Source organism: Eptatretus burgeri, chromosome 5 (genome assembly GCF_056783735.1).
Source record: "Eptatretus burgeri isolate ZD-2024b chromosome 5, Ebu_testis_v1, whole genome shotgun sequence".
NCBI lineage: Eukaryota > Metazoa > Chordata > Myxini > Myxiniformes > Myxinidae > Eptatretus > Eptatretus burgeri.
The window spans coordinates 31742926-31770649 of NC_140965.1; the positions used below are offsets into that span (position 1 = coordinate 31742926).

Below are 27724 nucleotides of genomic sequence, written 5' to 3' on the forward strand. Positions count from 1 at the left end.
CTCTTTATACACATCAAACTTAAAACGGACTCTCTTTATACACAACATCAAACTTAAAACGGGCTCTCTTTATACACAACATCAAACTTAAAACGGGCTCTCTTTATACACAACATCAAACTTAAAACGGGCTCTCTTTATACACATCAAACTTAAAACGGGCTCTCTTTATACACAACATCAAACTTAAAACGGGCTCTCTTTATACACAACATCAAACTTAAAACAGGCTCTCTTTATACACATCAAACTTAAAACGGGCTCTCTTTATACACAACATCAAGCTTAAAACGGGCTCTCTTTATACACAACATCAAACTCAAAACGGGCTCTCTTTATACACAACATCAAACTTAAAACGGGCTCTCTTTATACACAACATCAAACTTAAAACGGGCTCTCTTTATACACATCAAACTTAAAACGGACTATCTTTATACACAACATCAAACTTAAAACGGACTCTCTTTATACACAACATCAAACTTAAAACGGACTCTCTTTATACACATCAAACTTAAAACGGGCTCTCTTTATACACAACATCAAACTTAAAACGGGCTCTCTTTATACACATCAAACTTAAAACGGGCTCTCTTTATACACAACATCAAACTTAAAACGGACTCTCTTTATACACAACATCAAACTTAAAACGGGCTCTCTTTATACACAACATCAAACTTAAAACGGGCTCTCTTTATACACAACATCAAACTTAAAACGGGCTCTCTTTATACACAACATCAAACTTAAAACGGGCTCTCTTTATACACATCAAACTTAAAACGGACTCTCTTTATACACAACATCAAACTTAAAACGGACTCTCTTTATACACAACATCAAACTTAAAACGGACTCTCTTTATACACATCAAACTTAAAACGGGCTCTCTTTATACACAACATCAAACTTAAAACGGGCTCTCTTTATACACATCAAACTTAAAACGGGCTCTCTTTATACATAACATCAAACTTAAAACGGACTCTCTTGAAACACAACATCAAACTTAAAATGGACTCTCTTTATACACAACATCAAACTGAAAACGGACTCTCTTTATACACATCAAACTTAAAATGGACTCTCTTTATACACATCAAACTTAAAACGGACTCTCTTTATACACATCAAACTTAAAACGGGCTCTCTTTATACATAACATCAAACTTAAAACGGACTCTTTATACACAACATCAAACTTAAAACGGGCTTTTTTTATACACATCAAACTTAAAACGGGCTCTCTTTATACATAACATCAATCTTAAAACGGGCTCTCTTTATACACAACATCAAACTTAAAACGGACTCTCTTTATACACAACATCAAACTTAAAACGGGCTCTCTTTATACACATCAAACTTAAAACGGGCTCTCTTTATACACAACATCAAACTTAAAACGGGCTCTCTTTATACACAACATCAAACTTAAAACGGGCTCTCTTTATACACAACATCAAACTTAAAACGGGCTCTCTTTATACACAACATCAAACTTAAAACGGGCTCTCTTTATACACATCAAACTTAAAACGGGCTCTCTTTATACACAACATCAAACTTAAAACGGGCTCTCTTTATACACAACATCAAACTTAAAACGGGCTCTCTTTATACACATCAAACTTAAAACGGGCTCTCTTTATACACAACATCAAACTTAAAACGGGCTCTCTTTATACACATCAAACTTCAAACGGGCTCTCTTTATACACATCAAACTTAAAACGGACTCTCTTTATACACAACATCAAACTTAAAACGGGCTCTCTTTATACACATCAAACTTAAAACGGGCTCTCTTTATACACAACATCAAACTTAAAACGGGCTCTCTTTATACACATCAAACTTAAAACGGGCTCTCTTTATACACATCAAACTTAAAACGGGCTCTCTTTGTTCACAACATCAAACTTAAAACGGGCTCTCTTTATACACATCAAACTTAAAACGGACTCTCTTTATACACAACATCAAACAAAACGGATTCTCTTTATACACATCAAACTTAAAACGTACTCTCTTTATACACAACATCAAACTTAAAACGGACTCTCTTTATACACATCAAACTTAAAACGGGCTCTCTTTATACACAACATCAAACTTAAAACGGACTCTCTTTATACACAACATCAAACTTAAAACGGACTCTCTTTATACACAACATCAAACTTAAAACAGACTCTCTTTATACACAACATCAAACTGAAAACGGACTCTCTTTATACACAACATCAAACTTAAAACGGACTCTCTTTATACACAACATCAAACTTAAAACGGGCTCTCTTTATACACAACATCAAACTGAAAACGGACTCTCTTTATACACATCAAACTTAAAACGGGCTCTCTTTATACACAACATCAAACTGAAAACGGACTCTCTTTATACACATCAAACTTAAAACGGGCTCTCTTTATACACAACATCAAACTGAAAACGGACTCTCTTTATACACAACATCAAACTTAAAACGGGCTCTCTTTATACACAACATCAAACTTAAAACGGACTCTCTTTATACACATCGAACTTAAAACGGACTCTCTTTATACACATCAAACTTAAAACGGGCTCTCTTTATACACAACATCAAACTTAAAACGGACTCTCTTTATACACAACATCAAACTTAAAACGGGCTCTCTTTATACACAACATCAAACTTAAAACGGACTCTCTTGATACACAACATCAAACTTAAAACGGACTCTCTTTATACACATCGAACTTAAAACGGGCTCTCTTTATACACGACATCAAACTTAAAACGGGCTCTCTTTATACACGACATCAAACTTAAAACGGGCTCTCTTTATACACAACATCAAACTTAAAACGGGCTCTCTTTATACACAACATCAAACTTAAAACGGGCTCTCTTTATACACAACATCAAACTTAAAACGGGCTCTCTTTATACACAACATCAAACTTAAAACGGACTCTCTTTATACACATCAAACTTATCTCATTCAGACCAACGTTTGTTTGGTCAGTTCATAGGTTGGCAATGGTAACCCCTTCTAGTTAAATATAAATATATAAATAACCTCCACCCCCCCCCAGTGGGAATACAGATGTGGACAATTGGTTTTATGGTCCCCCTTCCCCCCAGTGGAAATGCAGATGTGGACAATTGGTTTTATGCCCCGCCCCTCCCCCCAGTGGAAATGCAGATGTGGACAATTGGTTTTATGGCCCGCCCCTCCCCCCCTTCCCCAGTGGAATTGCAGATGTGGACAATTGGTTTTATGGCCCGTCCCTCCCCCCCCTGCTCTTCCCCAATGGAAATGCAGATGTGGACAATTGGTTTTATGGCCCGCCCCTCCCCCCCTTTCCCAGTGGAATTGCAGATGTGGACAATTGGTTTTTACACCCTGCCCCCTTTTTAATCACTTTATGTCTCAGTGCTTTATTTTCATGGGAAGACAGACAGATCCAGAATACAGCACATACACTCTGCATACAAACTCGTTCACATTCTTCAGAATAACTTTTTGAACATTGAGATGAGGCTCTCACGAAGGATCATGTATATGTATCACATGGAGGACAAACACATTACTCGACTTCATTGCATGTGGACATGAATACCAAGAACATGAATGGACAATGGACAAACAATTGGTATTTGTCATTTGAACCCATGTTCCCCACATCATGAGTCAGGGGTTCAGATGGGATCACTAACAGGTCAATTCTCATTCATTAGACTCAGTGGTGTAATGGTTAAAGTGTCCACTCCATTTGTGCGAGGTCGTTCGTTAGAATCCCAGCCGAGTCATACCAAACACTTTAAAATGGTATTTGCTGCTTCCTTGTTTGACACTCAGCATTTTAAAAAGACAGAGCACAGACAAACAAGTGTTGGGCAGGCTTGAGGGCCCTAATGGCCTCCTCCTGCATTGAACTTCCTTGGAAGGGAACTCGTTTATTTATTTATCCTGATTCAATGAACAGCTTTCTGCAAGATCTGCTTCAGGACAAGATCTGCTGCTTCAGGAAATTCGGCAAACTAGCGGAGTACCCACCCCGTACAGGCAATCTTGTTCCAAACAACCAACACGTTCTTCTGACATGTACAGAAATTTGGATGGTGTATAGGCAACTGACAGCTGTTTCAATCACTCCCAAAAATAAAATAAATAACCTGGGTTACGTGCATGACGTAAAAACATACATACTGCTTGTAATTCAAAACACCTCATGGTACTGGACAACGTGGGGACAGGAACACTGCACTGTAAATGTTGGAGACTTGTAATACCCTCTCCCACCTGTAGGCGGCGCTACACGATACACATTTACATTGAGAATTTGCATGGCCCTTGCCCCCATCCCAAGACCACCGGCAAAGATAGAAACACCCCGAAACACTAACTCGGGTCATGCTCATCCTCTGCAGCAAGTCTGCAATGTAACTGGCTCAGAACTGTATGAGGAGTAGTGCGACAAACAAACAAGCAAACAAACACCTGTCTGTGAATCATAATAAGGATTGGGGTCAATTGACAGGAAGTGTTGAGCAGCCCCTACACAATTGAATGCCAATACCAGATGTGAATTGTGTTAAAAAGAAAGTTAGATTTCAGTTTTCCGACTGGATAGAGAAGAAGTGTGTGCGCGTGCTTTTGGATTAATTTGCCCTGGGAATCTACTTTTTAATTAGTAGAACCATCCTCACCATCCCCAACTACTCCCCTCCCCCACAAAAGACATCCTCTACTGACTTTTTTTTTTATCACATTCCTGAGCCATATTTGTAAATTGTAATTGTCAGATCGTGGAATTATTAACAGTGACTTGTAATCTATTTCATTTACTTTGTTTGTTAAGTTTTTTTTTCACTGTTATTTCTTGATGAGAGACTTTGTATTATTATTTTGTACTTGATGCGCTCCTCATATGCCCTTTTCAACCTTTGACCGAAACCCTTACCAGGCTCTTTTCCTCGCGCTGTTGGGCGATAGAGATGCATCTTGTTGGATCTGCCACACCACCGCTCCAGGTTGTATTTCAGCATTGAAAGGCAACCTGTGAGCCATGTGGCTACAAACCAGCACCCATTTGTTACTTTTGCTGGAAATCGTTTTCCTTGGTCCATCGAGCACGAGGTCAGCTGATCACGGACCCGTAGCTGTCCAGGCAATCCAGCTGCACCATGGAAAGCCTGGGGTGCAGCCAAAGGCATTGGTTCCACAGCACAGCAATGTGGTAGCTGCAGACGTATGCCGTAGAGTTGCAGCATTGCTCCATCAAAAAGCCGTAGCTATAAACCGACTTCAAGCTGCTACGGATACCGTGGCCAAAGATGACAGTTTGTCTGTGGAGGAACGTATCTTCCAGGTAAATTAAGTTAAACTGTTCACCTTGTGATATTTGTCTCTTCGTTACATCCACCACATTTATTACACTTGTGATTTTGCACCATTTAAAATTTTGCACATTATCATATTCTGGTTATTTATTTATTTCTTACCAGCAAATACCACCTGTTGCTTTGTTGATGGGAATACGAAGAGAGGGGAGAAGAAGAGGGGAAAGAAAGAGAAGGGGAGGGAGAGAGGGGAGGGAGAGAGGGGGGAGAGTGAGCATGTGGAGGGGGAGCGAAGAGGGTTGGGGAAAGGGAAGGCAGCACGAGGGAAAGGGAAGGCCAATAAAACACAGCCAAACAGCAACATTTTCTTTTTAACCACGGTGTTTTATATAAAACCGGACGGGAGGATTTATAACCCACACTATCGACCTGGCAAAGACCTGTCTGCATGCATGGATGCTCGTACATGTAGCAACCTTTGCACCCCTCCGGTTGGCTCACTCCGAATCTGATTCATACATGCTACACTCTGGAGAAACTGTTTTAAATTCAAAACGAAACCATCAGTCCTAAATGGTCCCCTTAACAGGGTGGGGTGGGAGGAGTGGGAGATGTATAGAGGGGGAGGAGTGGGAAAGTGAGGGAGGGGAAGGATAGAGAGAGGAGGGCAAGGGGATGGGGGGAAGGAGAAGGGAGGGGGGAGTGAGGAGAGGGAGGAGTGAGAGAGGAGAGGGGAAGTAGGGGGAGCAAGGAGGGAGGAGGGGTGGGGGAGCTATGAGGGGTGAGGAAGGGGGAGCTAGGAAACGGGGAAGAGCGAGGGAGGTGGTGGTGGGGAGAGCGACGCCTCACCAAACGTCGCTATACACTCCAGGAGGGGGGTGGAGTGAGGAAGAGGGGAAAGTGGGGAGGGGTTTGGGAGGAGGTAAGAGGGGGTGGGAGTGAGGAAGAGGGGAAAGTGGGAAGGGGAGGGGGTTTGGGAGAGGGTAAGTGTGAGGGGAGGGTTCTCGACTTGCGTTTAACATTGGGACTTGTGGAGAAGGGGGGTGGGGGATTAGTGCAGGATTGACCGAAATGGGGTACGTTAAAACAGCACGTTAATACAGCACACAAAGACCGCCAGGAGTTGTCCATGCGGGTGGATAGGGGAGGGGGTTTGGGAGGAGGATAGCGTGATGGGAGGGGGAAGGGAATGCAGCTTGAGGGGAGGGAAGGGAAGGCAATGAGAGGAGAGGGAGGGCAAGGCAGCACGAGGAGGGAAAGTCAGCGTAATGGCAATGGAAGGAAGCATGAGGGGAGGTTAGGCAAGGTACCATGACATTACCGGGGTGATAAAACTTGCCCAAACGGCAACGTTTTCTTTTTAACTGCCATGTTCTATATAAAACCGGGTGGAAAATCTCCCTCCTCCTTCATCTCCTTCACTTAAAATAATGTTGGTCTCATTCAATCCCGTTTCTCATATCGATTAGATTCAGAAAACGCTGATTATGCACCGCCTTTTAATGTATTACAAAGCAGGTCACTCCACTTGCAACACAGGTGAGAAAAGGATGCAAAAAGCAGCTGATATTTCAAAAAATTATTCACACGATTTTAAAGGGTGAAAGTTATTATTTTTATTTTTTAGCAATTACACAAAAATGGGTATTTCCATAAGTGAAGTGACAGGTCTTACTTCTGGTGGCTTTTAAATGAAGAACCAAACAGTTTGGTGAGCGCTCATCAAGTGGCTTAAGCACTCAAGCAAGCACTCAATTGGAACGCCTGGCTTGGCAAGTGATTACCGATTGGTGATATAAACCCATGCACCCGGAAACGCCCAAGCCATGTCCGAAGTTGACAAATCAAAACTTTTTTAGCAGTCCGAAATGCGACTAAGTTCAATTCTGGAGCTGAAATTTTTGTAATTCAGTCAAGTTTAAGAGATTCTCGAGATTATGGAATGTGCGGAAATGAAATATAGCCACAAATGCTGGCATCTCCAGCCGTTTATAAGCATTGTAATGTATCCAGCGATTCGTAGGTATGATGATCAGGCATTCGATAACATGAGTGAGGAAAGTGGGGAAAAAAAACAAAAAACTTTATCGTTAGGAAATCTTTGCGACCTGTTCCAACTCAAGGCATTGCAGAGTAGGCCGAACAAAATGGCGAATTAAACCCCAGTGAGGGAACGGAGAATTCGCTTTGAGACCCCATCGAGAGCAAGGTGGCCAAGGATGCACCTGACAAAGAATATAATTAAATAATGCCTTTAATTATCTACAAAAGTGGTTTTAATTAACCCAAACACTCAATTTTCACTCATGCACTCCCTTGGAGTTTTATTAGTATGCTTGCAAAGTTCCAGGCTGCAAGGTTTCATGGTTTTGGAGTTATGGAGGAGACACACTGACTGACTGACACACATTTAGTAGTATAGATTATTATCAATGACATTTATTTATTTATTTTAATTTAATTAACGATCATTTTAATGCACCTTTCTAAATTCGGGATTATCGGTATTACCTTGGACAAGTTTTTATTCTCAGTATCAGAGTTGGGATTCCAATGAACCCTTACTGCTCTCCGTAAGTGCTGTACCCTATAAGGAATGTGCAAACTGTGTGGACGGTTATGTACATTTGCCTTCAGGTTCACACGCTGGAAATCATTCAGAAGGAGCTGAACGAGAGCGAGGCTTCCATTTTTCAGGCTGTGCTGGGGCTTCACCGTGCCTTACAGGGAGATTACCATGACCTCCTGAACATGAAAGAAAGCAGTAAACAGCGCCTCGAGGCTCTGAGAGAAGCTGCCATCAAGGTATATCACCAGCCCGAGGCATTGAACAGAAATGCTTCTTTAGATCATTTTGTTTACTATGTATCTCTAGATATACTGTCTTTCATTTTTAATTGTCTGTTTTTATCCGATATACGTGTGTGAAGGTTTGTGTTAGGATCATTGAGGATCTTAGCTTTGGTACATTTGACAGTGGGTTATTCGGTTACTTGTGGACATATTATATACTGACAATTTTGGAGAGAACAGCATTAAGGAGAGGTAACCTATGGTTACCTATGGTGATTGTGCTCTTATCGTTGTGAATGCTGAATGTCAAGCAAGTAAGCAGCACATTTTAAAGTCTTTGGTACGACTCAGTCGGGGTTTGAACCACCGACCTCCCAGACTCGGAGCGGACGCTCCAACCATTATACTACCGAGTCTGGTTAAAATTGCAAATGTTAAAGCAATTACAAAAACTTGGCATTTCAGGAAGAAGAAGAGTATATCGAGCTTTCTGCAGCTGAGCGACACAAAGCGGAGGCACTCAAACGACAGCGCGTCAGAAACAGCAGTCGTTCTCTGGTGGACAGCCTGCTGGAGGATGTGCGGATGGCAGCCGACCGGCTCGAGGAGGAGATCCAGGAACACGCATTTGACAACAGCAAGCTTGTGAGCATACAAATCCAATCAAACTACATACAATGTCATGTCAGAGGCATGTCGCACAAACATTAATCAACTCCAAGAATCAGACGTACCAGTTGTTGATGCCATCTCATTGAACATGGTGCCATGCACTTCCATGTAAAGGGGCGACAGGAAATTGGCCATGACAACCACTCCTGTATTTGAGTGCTGCAATTGAAACAAGGTAGAGCTTTTGCCAAAGCCATTTGCCCCTCTGAGACTAGTGGAACAGGGTAATGGACACCAATTGGGCACTTGGTCCAAATAGCAATCGTTTTTCTTTTTTGCGATTGTTACACAAATGAATGCTCAAATTTAATGTTTGTGCAATGTGTCCTTAAATCCTTGTGAAGTAATTAAATCCGACCTGGATTGCCTCACTATGTGTGTCCTTTTGCAGTACCAGGTGGCTAAGATTAAACGCCTGTCTATTGTATTTTGCAGGCAATATTGTGGTAGTTGTTGAAACATGTCAGTATATCTGTTGGATGCAACATGACAGGTGAGGGGAGTTAATGTGGAAGCCGTGCTGCGCGTCGCTGGCATGGATTCGGACCAGCAGAGGGAATTTAACGGAACCTTGATAGACGATCACATCAATGATCTCGGCCTGAGCATGCTTATCGACTCGATGAACAATCAGTACATTCTGACTCGGCCACGTGACTCCACCATCCCACGCTCCGATCACCATTTCATCAAGGTTTGCCAACATTGTTCCCATTTCCTTGTTTCTGGCATGCAGAATATTTTGTCTGGAAGCCGTGAAAACGATAACAAAGAAAGTATCGGATTTTTGGATGTGATGGTTTTACATCCCATGTTTGGCTCCTTGGAGTCATAGCAATTTACTTGTGTTGTAATCGGTATATAAATCGCAGAAAAGAGGGCATGATGTTGCTTCACGTCTTGGGATGCCTCACTTGTTTCTGTGATTTTTTTATTATCATTGTTTTTTTTTTTAATGCAATTCCTTCTGGAAAGCATTTTGAAGCCTGGTGTTGGCTTAGTGGTTAGGGTGGTGGCTTGGGATCCCAGGGACCTGAGTTCAAGCCCCGTTGGCTGCTGAATTAACACCAGGGGGTTGACTCAGCCTGTCATCCTTCTGAGGTCGTCAAAATGAGTACCAGTGAGTACTGGTCCCGGTGTATGCCCCGGTTAGAATAGGTGTACCATATCCCTGTGTGTCGTAAGAGGCGACCAGGGTTGGCGTCAGGAAGGGCATCCGGCCATTAAACATTGCCTCAAGAAAAAGCCCAACCCCTGCACAGCAGGGAAAAATGGCTGTAAAATCGGTCACAACAACTTCTGGAAAGCATTTTGATGTTTCCAGTTCTAGTCCTTGCAATCTAAGTCTATGTTAAACCAAATAGTCGCTCCATCTCTTTAAACACACGAGAGGTTGGACCTGTTGGACTTGTAGTGATCTGCACGAGGACATCCTTTTCTTTTTGCTGCTTTCTCCTTGTTCTGCTCTGTTCTATGCAGGACATTGTGCTGCTGATGCTTTTGTCCCTGCCCTGTGGCTGGCTCTGCTGCCAGATGAAGTTACCTACCATGTTAGGATATATAATCTGTGGGGTGCTGCTGGGGCCATCTTGTCTGAACATGATCAAGGTAGGGCAGCAGTGTCGACTTGTGTTGGTATGAGATCATTGTGTCATTGAGGTTGTACCATCTAACCTGGCAGAGTGAGTCAGAGCGATCATTGATGGAATAATGGTGTTCTGATAATGGCATATGAAAGTTCAAGAATTGTACAAACCTCATTGCTACTAAATCGTGCTAACCGTCTGTTCTTGTCCCAATCTCTATTGTGCTTTCAGTCACTCGTGCAAGTGGAAACGCTGGGAGAGTTTGGTGTCTTCTTCATCATTTTCTTTGTAGGTCTGGAGTTTTCTCCTGAGAAGCTGCGGAAGGTAATGCCAGAAATCTGCATTTTCTACAGGTTTTGCTGATAAACAACATTCGACAACTTTTTTTCTGCATAAGGTTAAATTGACAATTGGGTAGTGTCACGTCAGGCCAGATAAGATCAATCACTTGCTACAGGTACCATGTAAACCTGCACGAACCTGTTTCACCGTCGGGTTGTCGTCGACTAAACCATCTCCCCCACCAAGTTTCTTGGTGAGGAGAGTGTATGGATATAGACACCCAGCAGGATTAACACCAAAACCTGTCAAAGGGCAGAGGAACTCCTTGTGAGCCAACGGCCATCCGTATCTAGTGCCCAACTGTGTTTGTGGAAGTGCTCCTGCAGTTGGGTTGCCATTTTCAAGGAGGTTGGTGGCAGGATTTGCACTCTGGCCACTCTAAAACACTTCATTCCACAAAAGTCACAAAAAAAAAACAAAAAGTAAACTGAAAACCCACTCCGTGGGAGTACATCCTGTGCAGCTGCCTTTCGTAGGGCAGCTCACTGGATGATGGGATTGGGGCAAAGCCTTCAGGACCCCTATTATTTGATGATACGAGGAAAAGCACAGGGTAACCTTCCTGGGTGGGTTGCGATGGTGTGTGTCGGAGTGGTGCTGAGGTGTCGTCCACCGGACAGTAGTCCCCTTGGGTTAACCTGAGGCGATCTCTTCAGCTGGGTTCCTGGAATGTCCTATCACTAAGAGAGGAGCATCACCTGTCTCTGCTATCATGTGAGCTGCAACATTTGAACATTGGTATTGCAGCACTCTCTGAGGTACAGAGACCAGATAGTGGTGAGATCATGGTGTGTGGTCACACATACCACTGGTCTGGTCACTCTGATCGTTACCATGGCCAAGGAGTTGCTGTAGCTGTGTCCAATAACCTGACTTCCATGATAATTGAGGTAACACTGGTCAATGAGCGTATTATGAGACTAAGGATTTGTTAGTCCTTGGGTGTCATTTCCCTGGTCTCTGTATATGCTCCGACTGAGGCGAGTGATCTCACCGTGAAGGACGCATTTCATGCTGCACTCGAGTCCGTGGTTCATCAGTGCCCCAGGCGAGATACTCTTCTAGTCTTGGGGGATTTCATTGCATCGACTGGCACTGATAGGGATGGTTATGAGGTGTGTGTTGGTCCCCATGGGTTTGGAACTATGAATCAGAATAGCACCAAGTTTCTTGATTTTGCAAGAAGTCATGGACTTTGGGTGGCTGGTTCATGGTTTCATTGGTCACAGGCTCATCGCTGGACTTATTATTCTAACGCTGGCGGTGTAGCAAAGGACATTGACCATGTGCTCGTTGATGTTCGCTGGAGGATGATCCAGAACTGCAGGTTGTCTACCGGAGTGCTCAGTTCTTCAATACTGACCACGGGGTTATGGTAGCAACTCTGAAGTTACAGCTCAAATCCAGGAGAATGGTTCATCCCAGCCTTGGCTGGATATGGGCAAGCTCAAGGATAAGAAGGTAGCTGAGTAGTTTGTGACAGGCGGAGTGGGGAATTTGGTGTGTCTGTGTGTTTCGGGAATCCTGAAGAGTTGTGTGCCTTCAAAACTGCCTTCCTTAATGTTGCCGGTGGATGCCTTGAAACCCACAATCAGGGGAAGAACTTTGTCTTCCAAGGGACACTGGATACCATTTACCAGGCTTAATGGCAGAGCTGAGCTGTTCAGGGAGCTGTGGCATAGATCTGTACGTGCAGACAAGGAGGCCTATATGCGAGGAATCTGTGAGGGGGGGGGAGCATCACCTGTGGTCAAGATATTCTCATCCTGCTTACAGAGGAATTTGTGCGTTGCGTTCCTGCAAGCCCAACATTCGGTGTACTGCAGTTCGAACGGAAGGTGGTGAGCTCTCCACAGAGGAGTCCGAAGTGAAGGCTCGCTGGGTCGGTTGCTTTGAGCGGCTGTACCAGGCTGACCCACCAGCTGTTGAGTTGGATGTCATGGGTGTTACTACACCTATTGCTGACCCTCCAATGAACTATGAACCGCCATACGTTATGGAAACACAGGCTGTGGTGAACCGGTTAAAAGGGGTAAAGCTCCTGGATCTGTGGCATCTATCCTGAACTTCTCAAGGCTGGTGGAAATGCTGTACCCATGTTGTTGCATGCAGTTCTGTGCTCTGTTTGGAGCACAGGCATCATCCCAACTGACTGGAAGAGGGGCCTTGTTGCCCCTCTCTGGAAAGTGAAGGGTGATCACCAGGATTGCAACAACTACCGAGGGGTGACGCTGCTCTCAGTGCCCGGAAAGGTCTTTTCTCAGATAAATCTTGATACATTTCGCCTCCATCTGCTTGAGAACCAGCGTCCAGAGCAGTTGGGCTTTCACAAAAGAGGACCCACGATTGACCGTATCCTTGCTCTTCAGGTCCTCACCGAATGCAGACGAGAGTTTCAGCAGGGGCTGCTCGCAGCCGATGTTGATCTCTGCAAGGCATTCGATTCAGTAAATTTGGATGCCCTTTGAAGGATTTTCAGTATTCTTGAGGTGCCAGCAAAACTGATCAATCTGATTTCTGAACTATCCTGTGGTACTGAAAATGCTGTGAGGTGTGGTGGTTCCATTTCTGACTTGTTTCTAGTTGTTACTGGAGTTTGTCAGGGGTGTGTACTCACCCCCACACTCTTCAGTGCTTGTATGGACTGGATTCTGGGGAGGATGGCAGAGAGATCAAGATGGCATTTGGGAATATCAGGATCTCTGACCTTGATTTCGCAGATGATGCAGTCATCTTTGTGAAGATGCTGGATACCCTTATGGGGGGCCCTCGAGATGCTTAATGAGGAGTCTGAGCCACTGGGATTATGGGTTTCCTTGGTCAAAAATAAGACCCAAGCTCTCAATGACATCTTGGATGCTGTTTTCTTGTCTGTACCCATTTGTAGTGAAGATATTAAGGTCACGGAGAGATTAATTTACCATGGCAGTGATATTCATGTCTTCGCATGTTGTGAGCTTAAAGGTCCCCTGACATGACAAAGTACATACATTTCATTTATATATGTCCCATAGGAGTTTTTCATCGTGATTTCAGATCTGACAATGTTTTTTCACAATACTCATTCTGTAAAATGTAAAATTAAAAAAAACAACGTCTTCAGGAACGCCCCTAAAAATTCTCCTGAAAGGGGCGTAACCCACATGACATCACGTACAGTATGTCAAAGGCTGCACGTTAATTACTCGGGTTGGTAGACTACGTGATTCTATTGGCTTCCTGTGTGTTTCCCACATTTGATTGGTCGACTCAATCGCTTCGTTCATTTCTGCTTTAAAAAAAATCGAACATTTGGTTTTGAATAATGGACTTTGATTTGTCTGGTAGCGACAGTGAGTGTGAGAGAAATGAAGGATTTTGGTCTGAATCACATGGAGAATTGTCGGATAACATAGTCGCGGGAGGTGAAGTTCAGGCAGCTGGAAATGAAATACGGCCTTAGCAGTTCGAGCCCTAAGCAGGACAAGCAGAGGAAAACGGCGATGAAATTCCCGGAGTTAATTATGATCGGGAGGACATCGAAGGAAGACTCGGAAATAACAACTGGTTAGACTAAATCCTATTCGTAATTCAATAATGTAAATTCGACTTGCATACTGCTCGATATCAGAAATATTTCAGTGAGGTGACGTGAACAGCGCAGCGCAGCGGACATGTTGCTTCGCGGCGAATTAATCACAAACAAGGCCAGCCCATGTCATCGGCCGTATCTCTCCGCGCATAAAACGAAGCAATCTCGCTCTCCGGATACGATGAAAACTTGTGTGCAGAACACACCTTGTGACACAATTGTCTCGAGTAGTCCGATAAATCTGACCTTCTGTTGCATTTTTATTTATTTCATTCCTACTGTCGTCATGTATCACCAGTAGAAAACAATGAAGAAAAGAGATTAATAAAATAAAGCTACGGCACGTCAGATTTATCGGCCTAGTCGGACGGACGACAGATTTATCGGACTAGTCGAGACTCTAGAGATCTCGAGTTGACAAGTAACTTGTATTCGCATGCACACAATGTATAAGTCAATCCGTAAGAGTCCCGAGGCTATGAGGCCGTGTAATAGGACAGATACATTTGTCTTTCATAGTTGTGCAAACATTTTTTTTCCCTTTTCTTTTATTACAGCATTTTGGCTAAATGTTAATGAACAGCATGCCAATGGAAGCAGGACCTTCACTTTAGATGTCCATATTCTCCGACGATTATCATCTTTCGGTAATACATGAAGGCTTACACCGTCTTTGCTTGTATTGCTGCATCCTGCTACGATGCATCTTGCAGGCATTTTCGAAAGTACGGCTAAAACTCTTTAAAACTTTCGCGAAACAATCACTGGAATGAAGACGATCACAGAGATTGCACTAACGTGTGCAAAATGCATTTGTACGTGCTTTATAAGGCGCGCAACATCTCGACTCTCGAGTCAATCCACTCTGTGCGAGTTACTGTATGTGACGTCACGCTGCGATTCACTGAAGTCCATTTTTTTAAGGGGTGGGGCATAGCACGTTGTGAAAGGCTCCAGAAATGATCGAAATATTGCTCTAATTATCCCATTTTTGATTAAAAAAAAACATGGGTGATTTCTTCACTAGGAAGGTCAAGTTAATATATAAATAACAAGTTTATTTTGCATGTCAGGGGACCTTTAAGGTTGATAGATGTCTGGGTCAGGCCTGGGGATTCATGGATTCACTGCATCATAGGGTGTGGTGCTGTCGGTACTTATGCAGGCAGATGAAAGTCTGAGTCTTTAAGTCCTTGATCCTTAAAGTCTTGCTCTATGGATGTTAGACTTTGACTCTGACCAAACATCTGAGATGGAGACTTAACTCCTTCAGTACTTGTTCTCTTCGGAGAATGCTTGGCTATCACTGGTCAGACTTTGTGTCCAATGTTGCTGAGGGAGACTCAGATGAGATGTGCTACCTGTATAGTCCATGAGTGTCAGCTGCGACTATATGGACATGTGACTCGTTTTCTTGACGGTGATCCTGCTCACCAGATTCTCTCAGCAAGGGAACCGCATGAGTGGCAGAAGCGAATGGGCCAACCATGGGCATCATAGATGCAGCGGGTTGATCAGCATCTCAAGGAGATGGGGATGTGGATGGTCAGACAGAGGCCCCTGGAGTACCAACGGAAAATGGTCACGGCGAGGTGTTGCTACAGCGCATGCGACCATACCTGACCTGGGGTAGTGGGTCAACAATTGGGCACAACTGGGAGAGAGAGAGAGAGAGAGAGAGAGAGAGAGAGAGAGAGAGATATATATATATATATATATATATATATATATATATTAAAGAATTGATTAATTTTAAAAATTCTAGATTAAATATATAGGTATTAAAAAATGAAATCAACAAGTAAGATCGTTATGTATGGAAGGGTTAATGGGGGTAATAAAGATCATGGGTCAGGATGGGGTGGCAGGGCACTGCCTGCTTGAAGCCCTGGAGAGAAGAGTGAGTAACAACTTCTGAAATGCAATTCCATAGATGGGAGAAGCGAGGAATAAAAGAGTTGAGGTGTGGAGTCATCCTGTATTTTGGAAGTTTAACCCGAAGGGGGTTACTGTAATAACGTGTGGATCCTGGAGATGCTGGGGAGGGTCGGAAAACCGAGGAAGCAGAGGGAGCAAAGTTGGGTAATAGACGGTAGAAAGCAGAGAGACCACCAACCTACTTGCGATGTGAGAGCAACAGACCTTGTGCTTCAGCCTCATTATGGAAACTTAAACAATATCATTCAGACATTTTGGGGTCTGTCTTCTTGCATAATTTGCTGACTATTGCTGTTCCCAAATAAGCGGTAATCATTACCTCCGTCACCGAAGGTGGACGGAGGTTGTTTTCACTCTTGTTTGTATTTGGCCGTGAGCAGGGTATCTCAAAAAAGTTGTGGACGGATTCGGTGAAATCTGGTGGACAGGTTGGGTGATTGACAAAGAAGAACTGATTAGATTTTGGTGAAGATCTGGATCCGACAGTTTTTTTTTTTAAGTGATTCTTCACCATTGAGAGATCGGGCAAAACTGATCTATAGCAGGATATCTCAAAAAGTTGGGGATGGATTCGGACGAAACTTTGTGTACAAGTTGGGTGTGTGACAAGGAAGAACTGATTCAATTTTGGTGAAGATCCGAATCCGGATCTGGATCCGACAAATTTTTAAGTGATTCTTCGCCATTGAGAGACCGGGCAAAACCGATATATAACAGACAAACAAATAAACAGACAGAGAGGGGTGAAAACATAACCTCCTTCACCTTCGGTGGTGGAGGTAATAAGGAAACCAAGCTTGTAGTTTTGGCTCATAAATTTGATCACATCACTTCAATATTCAAAACATTTCACAAGCTTTCAGTACATATTACTACTTACTACTTACTACTACTATAGCTACAGTTATTCATTCCAATCTTTCTTGTGGGGTCATCTGAGAAACATTTTTGGCCCAAATATTTAGCTGAGGCAGCTATTCCTGAAATTTGACTGAAGGTGGGAGGAATTTGTAGTTTGTTCAAGGTGTTGACAAGAACTCACCGACTCTTTACGAAGGACACTATGGAATCATTTACATCCACCACTAATGCTAGCAGATGGGACACTCAGTTTAATGTCCATCTGAGGGAGGGCACACACATTGATGCCTCGCCTTGCAAGCGAATCTCAAGGATGACTGGGTCAAGGTGAAGAGTTTGTGGCTGGGTCTAGGTGAAGAGCCCCGGTACACCAGTGGATGGATTTTTAAATACAGTGTTGCTGATAACCGATTAAGTCAAACATAAATTGGTTTCTGCCTACTTTTCTGATGTAATCACCCCTTATAACCTTGTGCGACACCATGGTCTAACAATGAGAATCTCTTGGTGCGAGGTGTGCTTATCATGTTGTGCGAACAACATACTTTGAATAGTCCAAGACATTCCTTGGTGCTTTTTGTTTTTTCAATACAGAATTGGAAAGAAAATATGTTATTATTTTTTTCTTCATATACTTGCCTCATTGTACATTTTTTGGCATGACTGTGACAATCTCGTTCCTTCAACCTTTTCAATGTCCCATTTCATTCCTCGTTCTTGAACGACTACTTCAGAAGCAGCATGTCCAGGTTAGAGTGACCTGGCCTGAATCCAAAACGATGATAAATATTTTAAAACTTATAGTATGAGGATCCAGATTCATCACACACCCAACCTGTCCACCAAGTTATGTCTGAATCCGTCCACATGCTTTTGAGATATCAAGCACACAAACAAACAAACAGACAAAGAAACAGACAGACAGGGGTGAAAACATAACCTCCGTCCATCTTTGGTGGTGGAGGTAATAAAATTGTGCAGTTTAAAGGATACTAGATGACCCGTGAACCCGTTGGACTCCCGTTGTGACAGCGGTTGATGAAAAAAATCATTTCAAGAAGAAAATTTTTTTTTAGAAAGATAGCTCTACCAAACTATACCGCTGAGGTTGTTTGCATTGATCAAATACTCCCAAAGAGTATTTGACTGAATCAGGAATTGATTTTTTAATAATTTTTTTCGTTGCCCGATTTGAACGAAACTTGATATTGCGTGTCAATGTGAAAATAAAACGGAGAAAAGAAAGTCGAAGAAATTATTGTGCGTAATCTTCTAAACATAATTTTCTTTATTAATGAACACGGAAGTATTAGATCAAAATGGCTGTTTATTTCATGTTTAAAAATAAATCGTTCTTTGTCTATGCTAAATGTTTGAGATTTTAAAATAAATCATTTCAAGGAAAAAAAAAAAGATAGCTCCAGCGAACTATACCGCTGAGGTTGTTTGCATTGATCAAATTCTCCCGAAAAGTACTTGACTGAATCTGGAATTGATTTTTTAATAATTCTTTTCGTTGCCCGATTTGAATGAAACTTGATACTGCACACCGCAGGAGACTGGTGAATAAGTTGGCCCTAAAATTTTTGCACTATCGTGTACCGTTTTGGCTGTATTTCAGGAACATACATATATATACATATATATATACACATACATAATACCAGATACCCTGTACATGATACCAGATACCCCGCACATGATACCAGATACCCCGCACATGATACCAGATACCCCGCACATGATACCAGATACCCCGCACATGATACCAGATACCCCGCACATTATACCAGATACCCCGCACATGAGGATAGCCTGCAGTTGGAATTTTCGGAACTTTATTTCTTTTTTTACGTATCACGTATTTTTACGTCATTACGGTTGACAGTACAATATTTGCATTAGCATATGGTATTCTTCAGATTTGCTCCTGAACTGTGGAATGATCTGCCTTTTAAAATTTGTACATTCTCATAAATTAGCATTTTAACATCTCCCCTAAAATCCTGTCCTCTGACAGTTGCCTATTTTTTTATTTTTACCTTTCTTACTTACCTCTTCCTTCTTATGTAAAGTTATATGAGATTGGCTGCTTCTTGAAAAATGCTCTCTCTATTTAATTGATCAATTGCTCTGAAATGAGTGCAGCGACCAGACATTCAGGCCAGTTACATAGATTTTTTTTGCACTCTTTTTGTACCCATACTTTGCAGGTGTGGCAGATTTCGCTACAAGCCCCATTGGCAATTCTGCTTCTCATGTCTCTGGCCGGCCTCACTTGGGGTTACGGCCTTAACATCGCACCAAAACAGAGCCTCTTCATCTCTGCATGCCTCTCGCTCTCAAGCACGCCACTTGTTTCAAAATTCCTGGCGAGCCATGCTCGTCCAAAGCGAGAAGGTAGGCCACGTCTCGAGATGCTTCGGTGCTTCCTGCCACTTTTGGCCGAATTTGCATTTGAGGTTCAACTAGATGCAAAGTGAAAAGCGGGGTTAAGCAATTGGTTCACTTCTGTCTGTCTGTCTGTCTGTCTGTCTGTCTGTCTGTCTGTCTGTCCTTCTGTCTACAAACATCAGTTTATGATCAAGGAACAATTTACTTTCATTTGAATGTTGTATTTTGAACATGAATCGGATCATGAATTGGAAAACGAACCTGTAGTTTAACAGTACCTTGGCTCTGAATCGGTCCTGCTCGCACATGCGCAGAGAGGAGTGAGCTAACTTTTTAGTCTGTCTGCTTGTCTGACAGTCAAACAAAATTGAAAATCATTCCAAACGGGAAACTTACCATTTTTAAGAACATCATAAAGGACACAAACAGCTGGCACGAAGGACAAAAAGGACAAATATACAGGAAACTCCAAACAAGAAACTTAGTGTTTGAACGACATCATAAAGGACACAAACAACAGGCACGAAAAGATGAGCAGGTGCCCGAGGGAGGGGTGGCGGTGGGATACCCGTTGCTTCCTGGCTGGGTGAGCTTTTCCCGGCGGTGGTTTCGGGACGTGTTGGACATTGAAAAGCAAAGGACTTATTGGCCTCGTGGTGGTTACCTCTTGCCTGCGGGCCAGAAGAAGCACTGCCTGACCCCACATCCCAATATATACTTTATAATGGCCATTGGTGGCCTCAAAATAGACGTCAAGGCCAACACTTTGTATCTTGAAACCTTACCCAGATTCTGAAGTACCTGCAACCAAAATTTGGGGGCTCTTGGTGCTATGGTTCAGCCATATAAATTTACTAGGGTGGGTTCGAGGATTACCCCCAAGAGTTGAGCTGCCTAGCTGTATCACATGGCATAACAATAAAATAGTACCTCTTCACTTTAATGATGACCATGAACCCTCGTCTCACACCAGTTATGGTATATGGTACATCACGGGTATCCAATTACTGATCCATATCTCAGCTACCTTCCATTCCTGAATGTAACCCTCTCAGCCCAATGCTTATATGTACATATCTAACTCAAATTTGAAACTATCTACTATTTCTGCTGCCACTACATTTCCAGGGAGACCATTCCATGCATTAACTAATCTATGAGTGAAAGACCCCTGCCTTACCCCTATCTTAACTCTCCTCTTCTTTACCCTCAGGCTATTGTCTTTTGTACTGTCACTGTCCATTCTGCTGAAAAACTATTCTGCACTTATTTTGTCTCTATCCTTCATTATCTTTAACATCTCGATGAGATCCCCTTGTAATCACCTCCTTTCTAATATAAAAAGTCCAATCTTTCCCCATGCATCCCCCACATCCCGTCAGCTGCTCTAAATGGTTCCCTATACAATCCCTAATTCATGTCTCCACACCTTCCCCACAACTGAAGTCAAGCGAACAGGTCTATAGTTCCCCAGTTCTTCTCTGGATCCTTTTTTTAAACAATGATGTTACATTTGCTACTCTCCAATTCGCTGGTACCTGTCTTGACTCCAATGAACTATTAAAGATATCAGTTAGCATTATGCTTATCTACTCCCCGACATCCCTCAATACTTTTGGATACATATTATCTGCCCCTGGAGCTTTATCTTGGCCTGGCTTTCCTGTCTGCTTCTTAACTTCCTCCACTCCAACGTTGAACTCCTCTAAAAGCCCTAACTCACCACCCACATAGATACTCTCAGCTTCTGGTAATTCCCCTGACTGTTCTTGTGTATACGGTATGTTGAAGAATGAAATGGTTTCCTTTGGAGCTGTTCTCCTATTGCCACTGATTTTTTTCTCTCTACTCTCTTTTTCTTACAACCAACTTTATGGTTCTTGTGATGTGCGAGGATACATTTTGATGGAAAAATGAGATAAAAAGATTAATCCTTGTAATTTTGATCAGCTCTCAATCAGATTTGTGAAATCCATCCATCCATTGGGACCATACTCTGTGCAGAGCGTGGGTGCTGCCTCAGCAGTCTCCTTGGATATTGGGTACAGTCCTGGACGGGTCGCCACTCTGACACAGGATACCAGCAAGCTGGCACTCATTTTGCCGACCTTGGAAAGAAGACAGGCAGAGTCAACTCCACCTGGTATTAATTCAACAACCAGGCAGGATTTGAACTCAGGGTCCAAGGATCCCAAGCCCACCACCCTAACCATTAAGCCAACACCAGGCACATTTTCTAAGTGTGATTGTGTAACATGATATTGAGCCAGCCTGGTGTTGGCTCAGTGGTTAGGGTGGTGGCTTGGGATCCTAGGGTCCTGAGTTCAAGCTCCATCGTCCACTGAATTAATACACCAGGGGGTTGATTCAGCCTGTCATCCTTCCGAGGTCGGTGAAATGAGTACTGGTAGAGGGGCATTGCATCAGCGACACAGTCGCGCTTCAAGAAATGATAGCTACCCTGGCAGCTAAGCTGCCATACGACCACCACCACCATGATATTGAGCCCAAAATATAAAACTGTTTTTCTTGTTTTTGTGCATATCAATTTGCAATTGAATAGCCCCACAAATTCGAGAAGCAATAATGAAATTGAAATAAACGTTTGAAAAACAATATAGAAAACATAATTTGATCTGAATGTCGAAGGATATGCATCAATATGTCAACCCACTGTTAGTTTGATCGAGAGAGAGAGAGAGAGAGAGAGAGAGAGAGAGAGAGAGAGAGAGAGAGAGAGAGAGAGAGAGAGACAGACAGACAGACAGACACGGAGACACGGAGAGACAAACAGCCGGCCGGACAACCAGTAAACATAATGCTTCCGGCTGTAGAGGCATAACAATTTGGGCACTGTTACTATAGAATATTTCTCTAACGACAATCATAAATTGTAGTTATGCTCCCCCTCTCATTCCTCCCCCTCCCCCGCAACCACCCCTCCATATTCCATGCACAATCAATAAATATATTCTATCTTCATTCCATACCATAACCCTAGTCCATGCGTATCCTCTCCCGAACCCAGATGTCTACATTTGTTCATAAGTCAACATTGTTTTGATTCCTGCAACTCAATACTGCTCTCATTGGCAGCATTTCCAGGAGTGATGTAATCGCCGGTCATTTAATATATCTCCATAAGGGTGTGTTTTTTGATGTGAGATGATCGGTGAACTCTTAGCATTCTCTGGTCTGTTCGTTTGTTTATTTTTAATTGTTGAGTGCTGTTAAATGACAAAGGATCTCCAGATGCCTTGTTGTCCCTTGTCTCACCATGCCATGCATTGCATAGATGAACCCGACTATGGGACTTTGCTCTTGGGCATGTTGGTTATGCAAGACATGGAAATGAGTCTGATAATCGCGCTCATGCCCACCGTCACCCAGGCCAGATCTGCAAGCACAGACAGGTATGTCACTATTTGTGCACAATGACGCTGAATTTACAATGATGTTGTGTCTCCGTAAAGTTAGCAAGTGCGTTTTCCTTTACATGTTATCACAGTTCCCTGCGAGAGCTGCTGGCGGTGTGCTGGATCGTGGGTCGCATATTGCTGTCACTGATTGTCACATCATTATTCTGCTTGATCTTCCGCCGTTTCATGTTGAGTCCTCTTCTGCGAAAACTCCATCATGCACAACGAAGCCAAGAGCTTATCACTGTCGGACTCATCTCAATTATCTTCCTTTTGCTCACAGTGCGTTTGATCACCGTCGCTTTGGTTCGGTGATCAGGCCGGATTTGTTGAGCAGCCTGTTCTCAACTGAGTGTTTCAACATTGATTTATATTTATGGAATTATCTTTAAGGACATCTCGACTCACTTTGAGATTGCCTGTGGACCTTTTCTTAGGTCACAGATGCATTGCACATATCTATGGAGCTCGGCTGTTTCTTGGCTGGAATGCTCGTCTCCTCGCAGACTCTCATTCCTATCGAGGAGATAACCAGCTCCCTTGAGCCAATCCATGACTTCCTTGGCACACTCTTCTTTGCTTCGATTGGTACAGTTGTTTTTTTGTGTATAATCGTACTGGATCTATGAGCTATGTAATGCTGTTAATTATTTTGTTTGTCGTTGAGCCCAGCCATTTGCATTTTCTAAAACTCCACTCACTTTACATGTACGTGTCACATTTCTCCGGGTTTATATTGATCGTTCTCTACAGGGCTGCACGTGTTCCCAACTTTTGTCCTTTACGAGTTTTCTATCCTGCTCTTCCTCACTCTTTTTGTCGTCACTCTGAAGGTATCTCTCACCCCTGCATATCCACCAATTACACACAACACTCACATGCAAGGTGCTGGTGGATCAAAATGATTGTTGCTGACATGTGTGCTGTTGTTGACTTGAAGGACCTTTGGGCCCATACCACCTACATTTCCTCCTTAATATCTTGCCCACATCCCATCTCTCCCATACTGTTGTCCGTGTGACAGTTTTTTGTCGCTGTGTTGGTACTCACCTTGCTTCTTCCAAAGAACTGCCGGCGCATGCGTTGGCTTCTGGCATCAGGCCTTGCTCAGGTCAGCGAGTTTTCCTTTGTGCTGGGCAGCCGTGCTCGACGAACTGGCATCATTTCACGAGAGGTAAGCAGGAGTTACAGACGGATTCATACTGCACATCCAAAGGCATATTTCTGCATAACTGCAACTCGACCATCATTCGATTTCTTGTTTTATTTACCCAATGAAACAGTCTGCAGAATGTAAATGACCAGCAATCAAAATTTTGAATCGGTGCTCTGCTGACCAGTGCCTTTTTGTAGCAGAAAGACATTGGAGGCATTGATGGTTATGACAGTTTTCAGTGATCAACCATTGAACGGCAAGGGCATGGCACTTTCTTGCTAGCATGGCATACCTGTGCTGTCGACATGCTGGTGCATATGGGGTCATGCCAAAAACGTAGGGTGGGCCATAAATCAGAATTGCATGGCATAAATATTATAGTCTCAGTAATCTGTTGCCTCGTCTCCTTGCTTCATTTTTTGTTCTGCATAAAAGTCACTGATCGACTCTGGCTTAAGTTGAGCTACCTTTCCTCCTGGTCTATAATCACCAGTGTGACCACTCCTCATTTTCATAAATGCCAAGGTGAACCAATGAAAAAAGCCAAGAATTCACAAGGTTTCGGAAAAGCGATGATAATAGAAAACCCATACGCCAAGAAAACCTATTGAAAACCAAGACGCCAAGGTGAACAACGAATAGCCAAGATCTTGTGAAAAAAGCCAAGGAGTGGTCACACTGATGATCACCCCTCGTCATCCACGGAGCCATGCCCCTCTCTTAATCTCTCTCCTCTCTCTCTCTCTCTGCATGTTTAAGGCTGCCAAGGCAGCCTTGTGGCAATTAATACGACGTGTGGTTTACCATTGACTTGTACTTACATGTTGGCAATCACAAGCCTTACATACAATTACCTAGTTATAGTTCAGACAGGAATTTGTAAAGTGTTGAGAGTACCCGTCGATAACTCACGTGCTGTCAGTGAAGAACACCGTGGGATCTTTAACTTCCGCCAACTGATGCCGGTAGACGGGACACATAGCTTCATGTCCATCCAGGGTACGGCGTACTTTGAGATGCACCAGCATGTATGCAAAGCACAAATCCAACAGTTTATAGTCGGGTTGGGAATCAAATCCAGGCTGCACAGCTCAAATATGAGTGCGCTACCTCTGTACCATCCTGTCAGACTCTGGAGCCACCAAACAATCATTATAATTATTGTCATCTGTCACATTTCCTCGGTGCAGGGCATCAGGGAATCCAGACAAAGCCATGCATGTACCATTCCACAGCTGAATAATCATTGATATCGTTAGAGGTCTCCCCTTCCCATATTTTTCTTTTTAGGTTTACCTGCTCATCTTGAGCGTGACTACATTGAGTCTCCTGTTGGCTCCTGTCCTCTGGAGGTTGGCGCTGGCACGTTGCCTGCCACCGGCAAAGGCTGGCTTTGTCTAACGACTGGCACTCACTCGGAGGGGCACAGATTTCCTTTTTGTCATTACAAAAGGCTTTGAATGTGGATATGATCATGCACAGAGCTTTTTAATCATCACTGCACAAAGCTGAACAAAGGTTTTGCACAATTTTATGTGACTCGAGTACCTCATTAACTGTTTTTATTTTATAGAATTGTGAAATTGTGCTCATGGCCGCCCGTCGCCCTTGTTAGCCAATGCGTAATGTGTCGTCATTGTGTGAAATTGTAACGTCAAATGTATGCATTTGCAAGATTTTTTGGCCTCTGTGCTAGATACACTTCCTTCTACTCAATCCTTTCTTTATATTTTTTGTTTTGTTTCATTTTGTGTTGGGCGAGTTATTGTCTCATTCCAGACGTGTCGTTCTTTTTTTGGATACACCTGCAGTCTGACTAACATATCAGGTTTATGCGTTACTTCTTCTTTGGAGAGCACAATCACGTTGTTGTTCGCAATGTAAATACTGCAGTAATACGTTGAGTATTTTGCGACTTTTATTCCTTTATCTTAACTACTTTGTGCTACTGTGGGCTTGTGTGAATGTTGCAGAGGGTTATTATTAATTACATATTACTCTTATTGTTGGATGTTTTAATTACCCCATACATGCGAAGCGAAAAGTGGGGTTAAGCAATTGGTTCACTTTGTCCGTTTGTCAACAAACGTCAGTTTATGATCGAAAAACTACTTAATTTCACTTGGATGTTATATTTTGAACACGAATCGGGATTTACAGTGCTTTGGCATTGAATTAGTCCTGTGTGCACAAGCACAGAGAGGAGTGAGATAATTTATTTTCTCTGTCTACCTGCCCGGCGGTGAAACAAAATTGAAAAACATTCCAAACAGGAAACTTACTGTTTCAACGACATCCTAAAGGACACAAACAACAGGCATGAATAACTAATGTAACGTGTTAAATAAGGTGGTATATAAGATGCCGCATCAACGGCAGTAAACTTCTAAAATTTCTTGTTTTGTTTATACAACGGTTAAAATCTTTATTTTATTTCAAATGAATTACATACAGTACTTGAACACTAGAAACATAAATTGCCCTATTTGGCACTTTCAATAACCTTTCATTTAGCAGTACTTTGACAAAATATTACAGCATTTTACATCATCATGACCAATCAGATTTGCTGCTCACAGACCTCGCAGACCTCACAAATGTCCTTTTGTTTTTTTCCAGGACTGTGTGGGAGAAATGTTATGTGTTCTATTGCCTCTCTTTGGTATTGTTTTGATTATTTATTTGTCGTTATTGAGGGTTATTTGAATTGAAAGATGCTTCTGATTATTTGATAAACGAGTGAAAAAGAGGAGGGAAGTGGGTTTGCATTGTGCACAAGGGGAATAAATATTGTTTGATTAATTCACCATGTGACCATCATCGCTTTAAGTTCATCGCTTTAGGACCACGAGTGCAGTATACATCCTCATTTAGCATGATCCTTCTTGGAATTTAGGATCAATAAGAAATGATTTGCTTAAGACCGAGGTTGTTGGATTTTGTTTTTATGGAAAGACAACTGTACTTGACCAGAACGATGCCATCTTGATGTTAACATCAGCCGTCGTTCTCTTTGCTCCTTTATATATTGCTCGTACTGCTCAGCCGTGATAGTGATGTGGCCTTAACTGTTTCAGATGCAAGCACAATGAGTGCTGTTGTGATTTGTGACAAGGGATACACTGGGTTATGTTGCCAATTTGTCCGATACGAAATAAACCCTGATTTACAAATAAATAAATATGTTTCCGAGCTTTTTTTATACTCCCACCCACCTGCACGACCTCACTTTCATAACCGTAATGAAGGAAAGCGGTGAGTGTCGTTTGACCCGTAACCTCTTCTTTAAGAGGTTGACACATGTATGACTGGATATTCAATCGTAATTTGAAAGAGGAGAAGTCTCGGACTTTATGCACAGGATTCATTGGATTTGCTCACTTGGAGGATTCATTTGTAAAAATGACAGTGCCAGGTGCTAATGCCCCTTTATCTCATGTAGTGCTGTTTATTTCATACTTGCAAGCCTGTGGGCCCCAGGCCAACTTTTTGTTGCATTGTTTGTAGCTCTCATTTTTTTCTATTTTTAAATTCTATGACTGGAGAGACGCATATAGTGAGACATCAAATTGATGTCACTTGCCAGGAGCTAATCAGTAGCATCTTTGCGACTTGTTGCCAAGCTACACAAAGCATCGTTCATGCATGCT

The 27724-nt window shown here is 42.7% G+C and overlaps 1 protein-coding gene across 1 annotated transcript in view; it reads left to right on the forward strand.

Annotated features, from left to right (window-relative positions):
• The window catches only part of SLC9D1 (solute carrier family 9 member D1), a 52618-nt gene extending 25363 nt beyond the window's left edge, over nucleotides 1–27255 (forward strand). The window contains 14 exon segments of the mRNA XM_085881292.1: nucleotides 4967–5371; nucleotides 7980–8147; nucleotides 8601–8780; nucleotides 9301–9501; nucleotides 10287–10415; nucleotides 10625–10717; nucleotides 19319–19505; nucleotides 22795–22912; nucleotides 23008–23200; nucleotides 23356–23506; nucleotides 23672–23747; nucleotides 23980–24092; nucleotides 25365–25496; nucleotides 25499–27255. Of these exon segments, the coding sequence (XP_085737418.1) occupies nucleotides 5069–5371; nucleotides 7980–8147; nucleotides 8601–8780; nucleotides 9301–9501; nucleotides 10287–10415; nucleotides 10625–10717; nucleotides 19319–19505; nucleotides 22795–22912; nucleotides 23008–23200; nucleotides 23356–23506; nucleotides 23672–23747; nucleotides 23980–24092; nucleotides 25365–25496; nucleotides 25499–25566 (2112 nt within the window). The 5' untranslated portion in view covers nucleotides 4967–5068 and the 3' untranslated portion in view covers nucleotides 25567–27255.
• The last annotated feature ends 469 nt before the right edge of the window (nucleotides 27256–27724 follow it).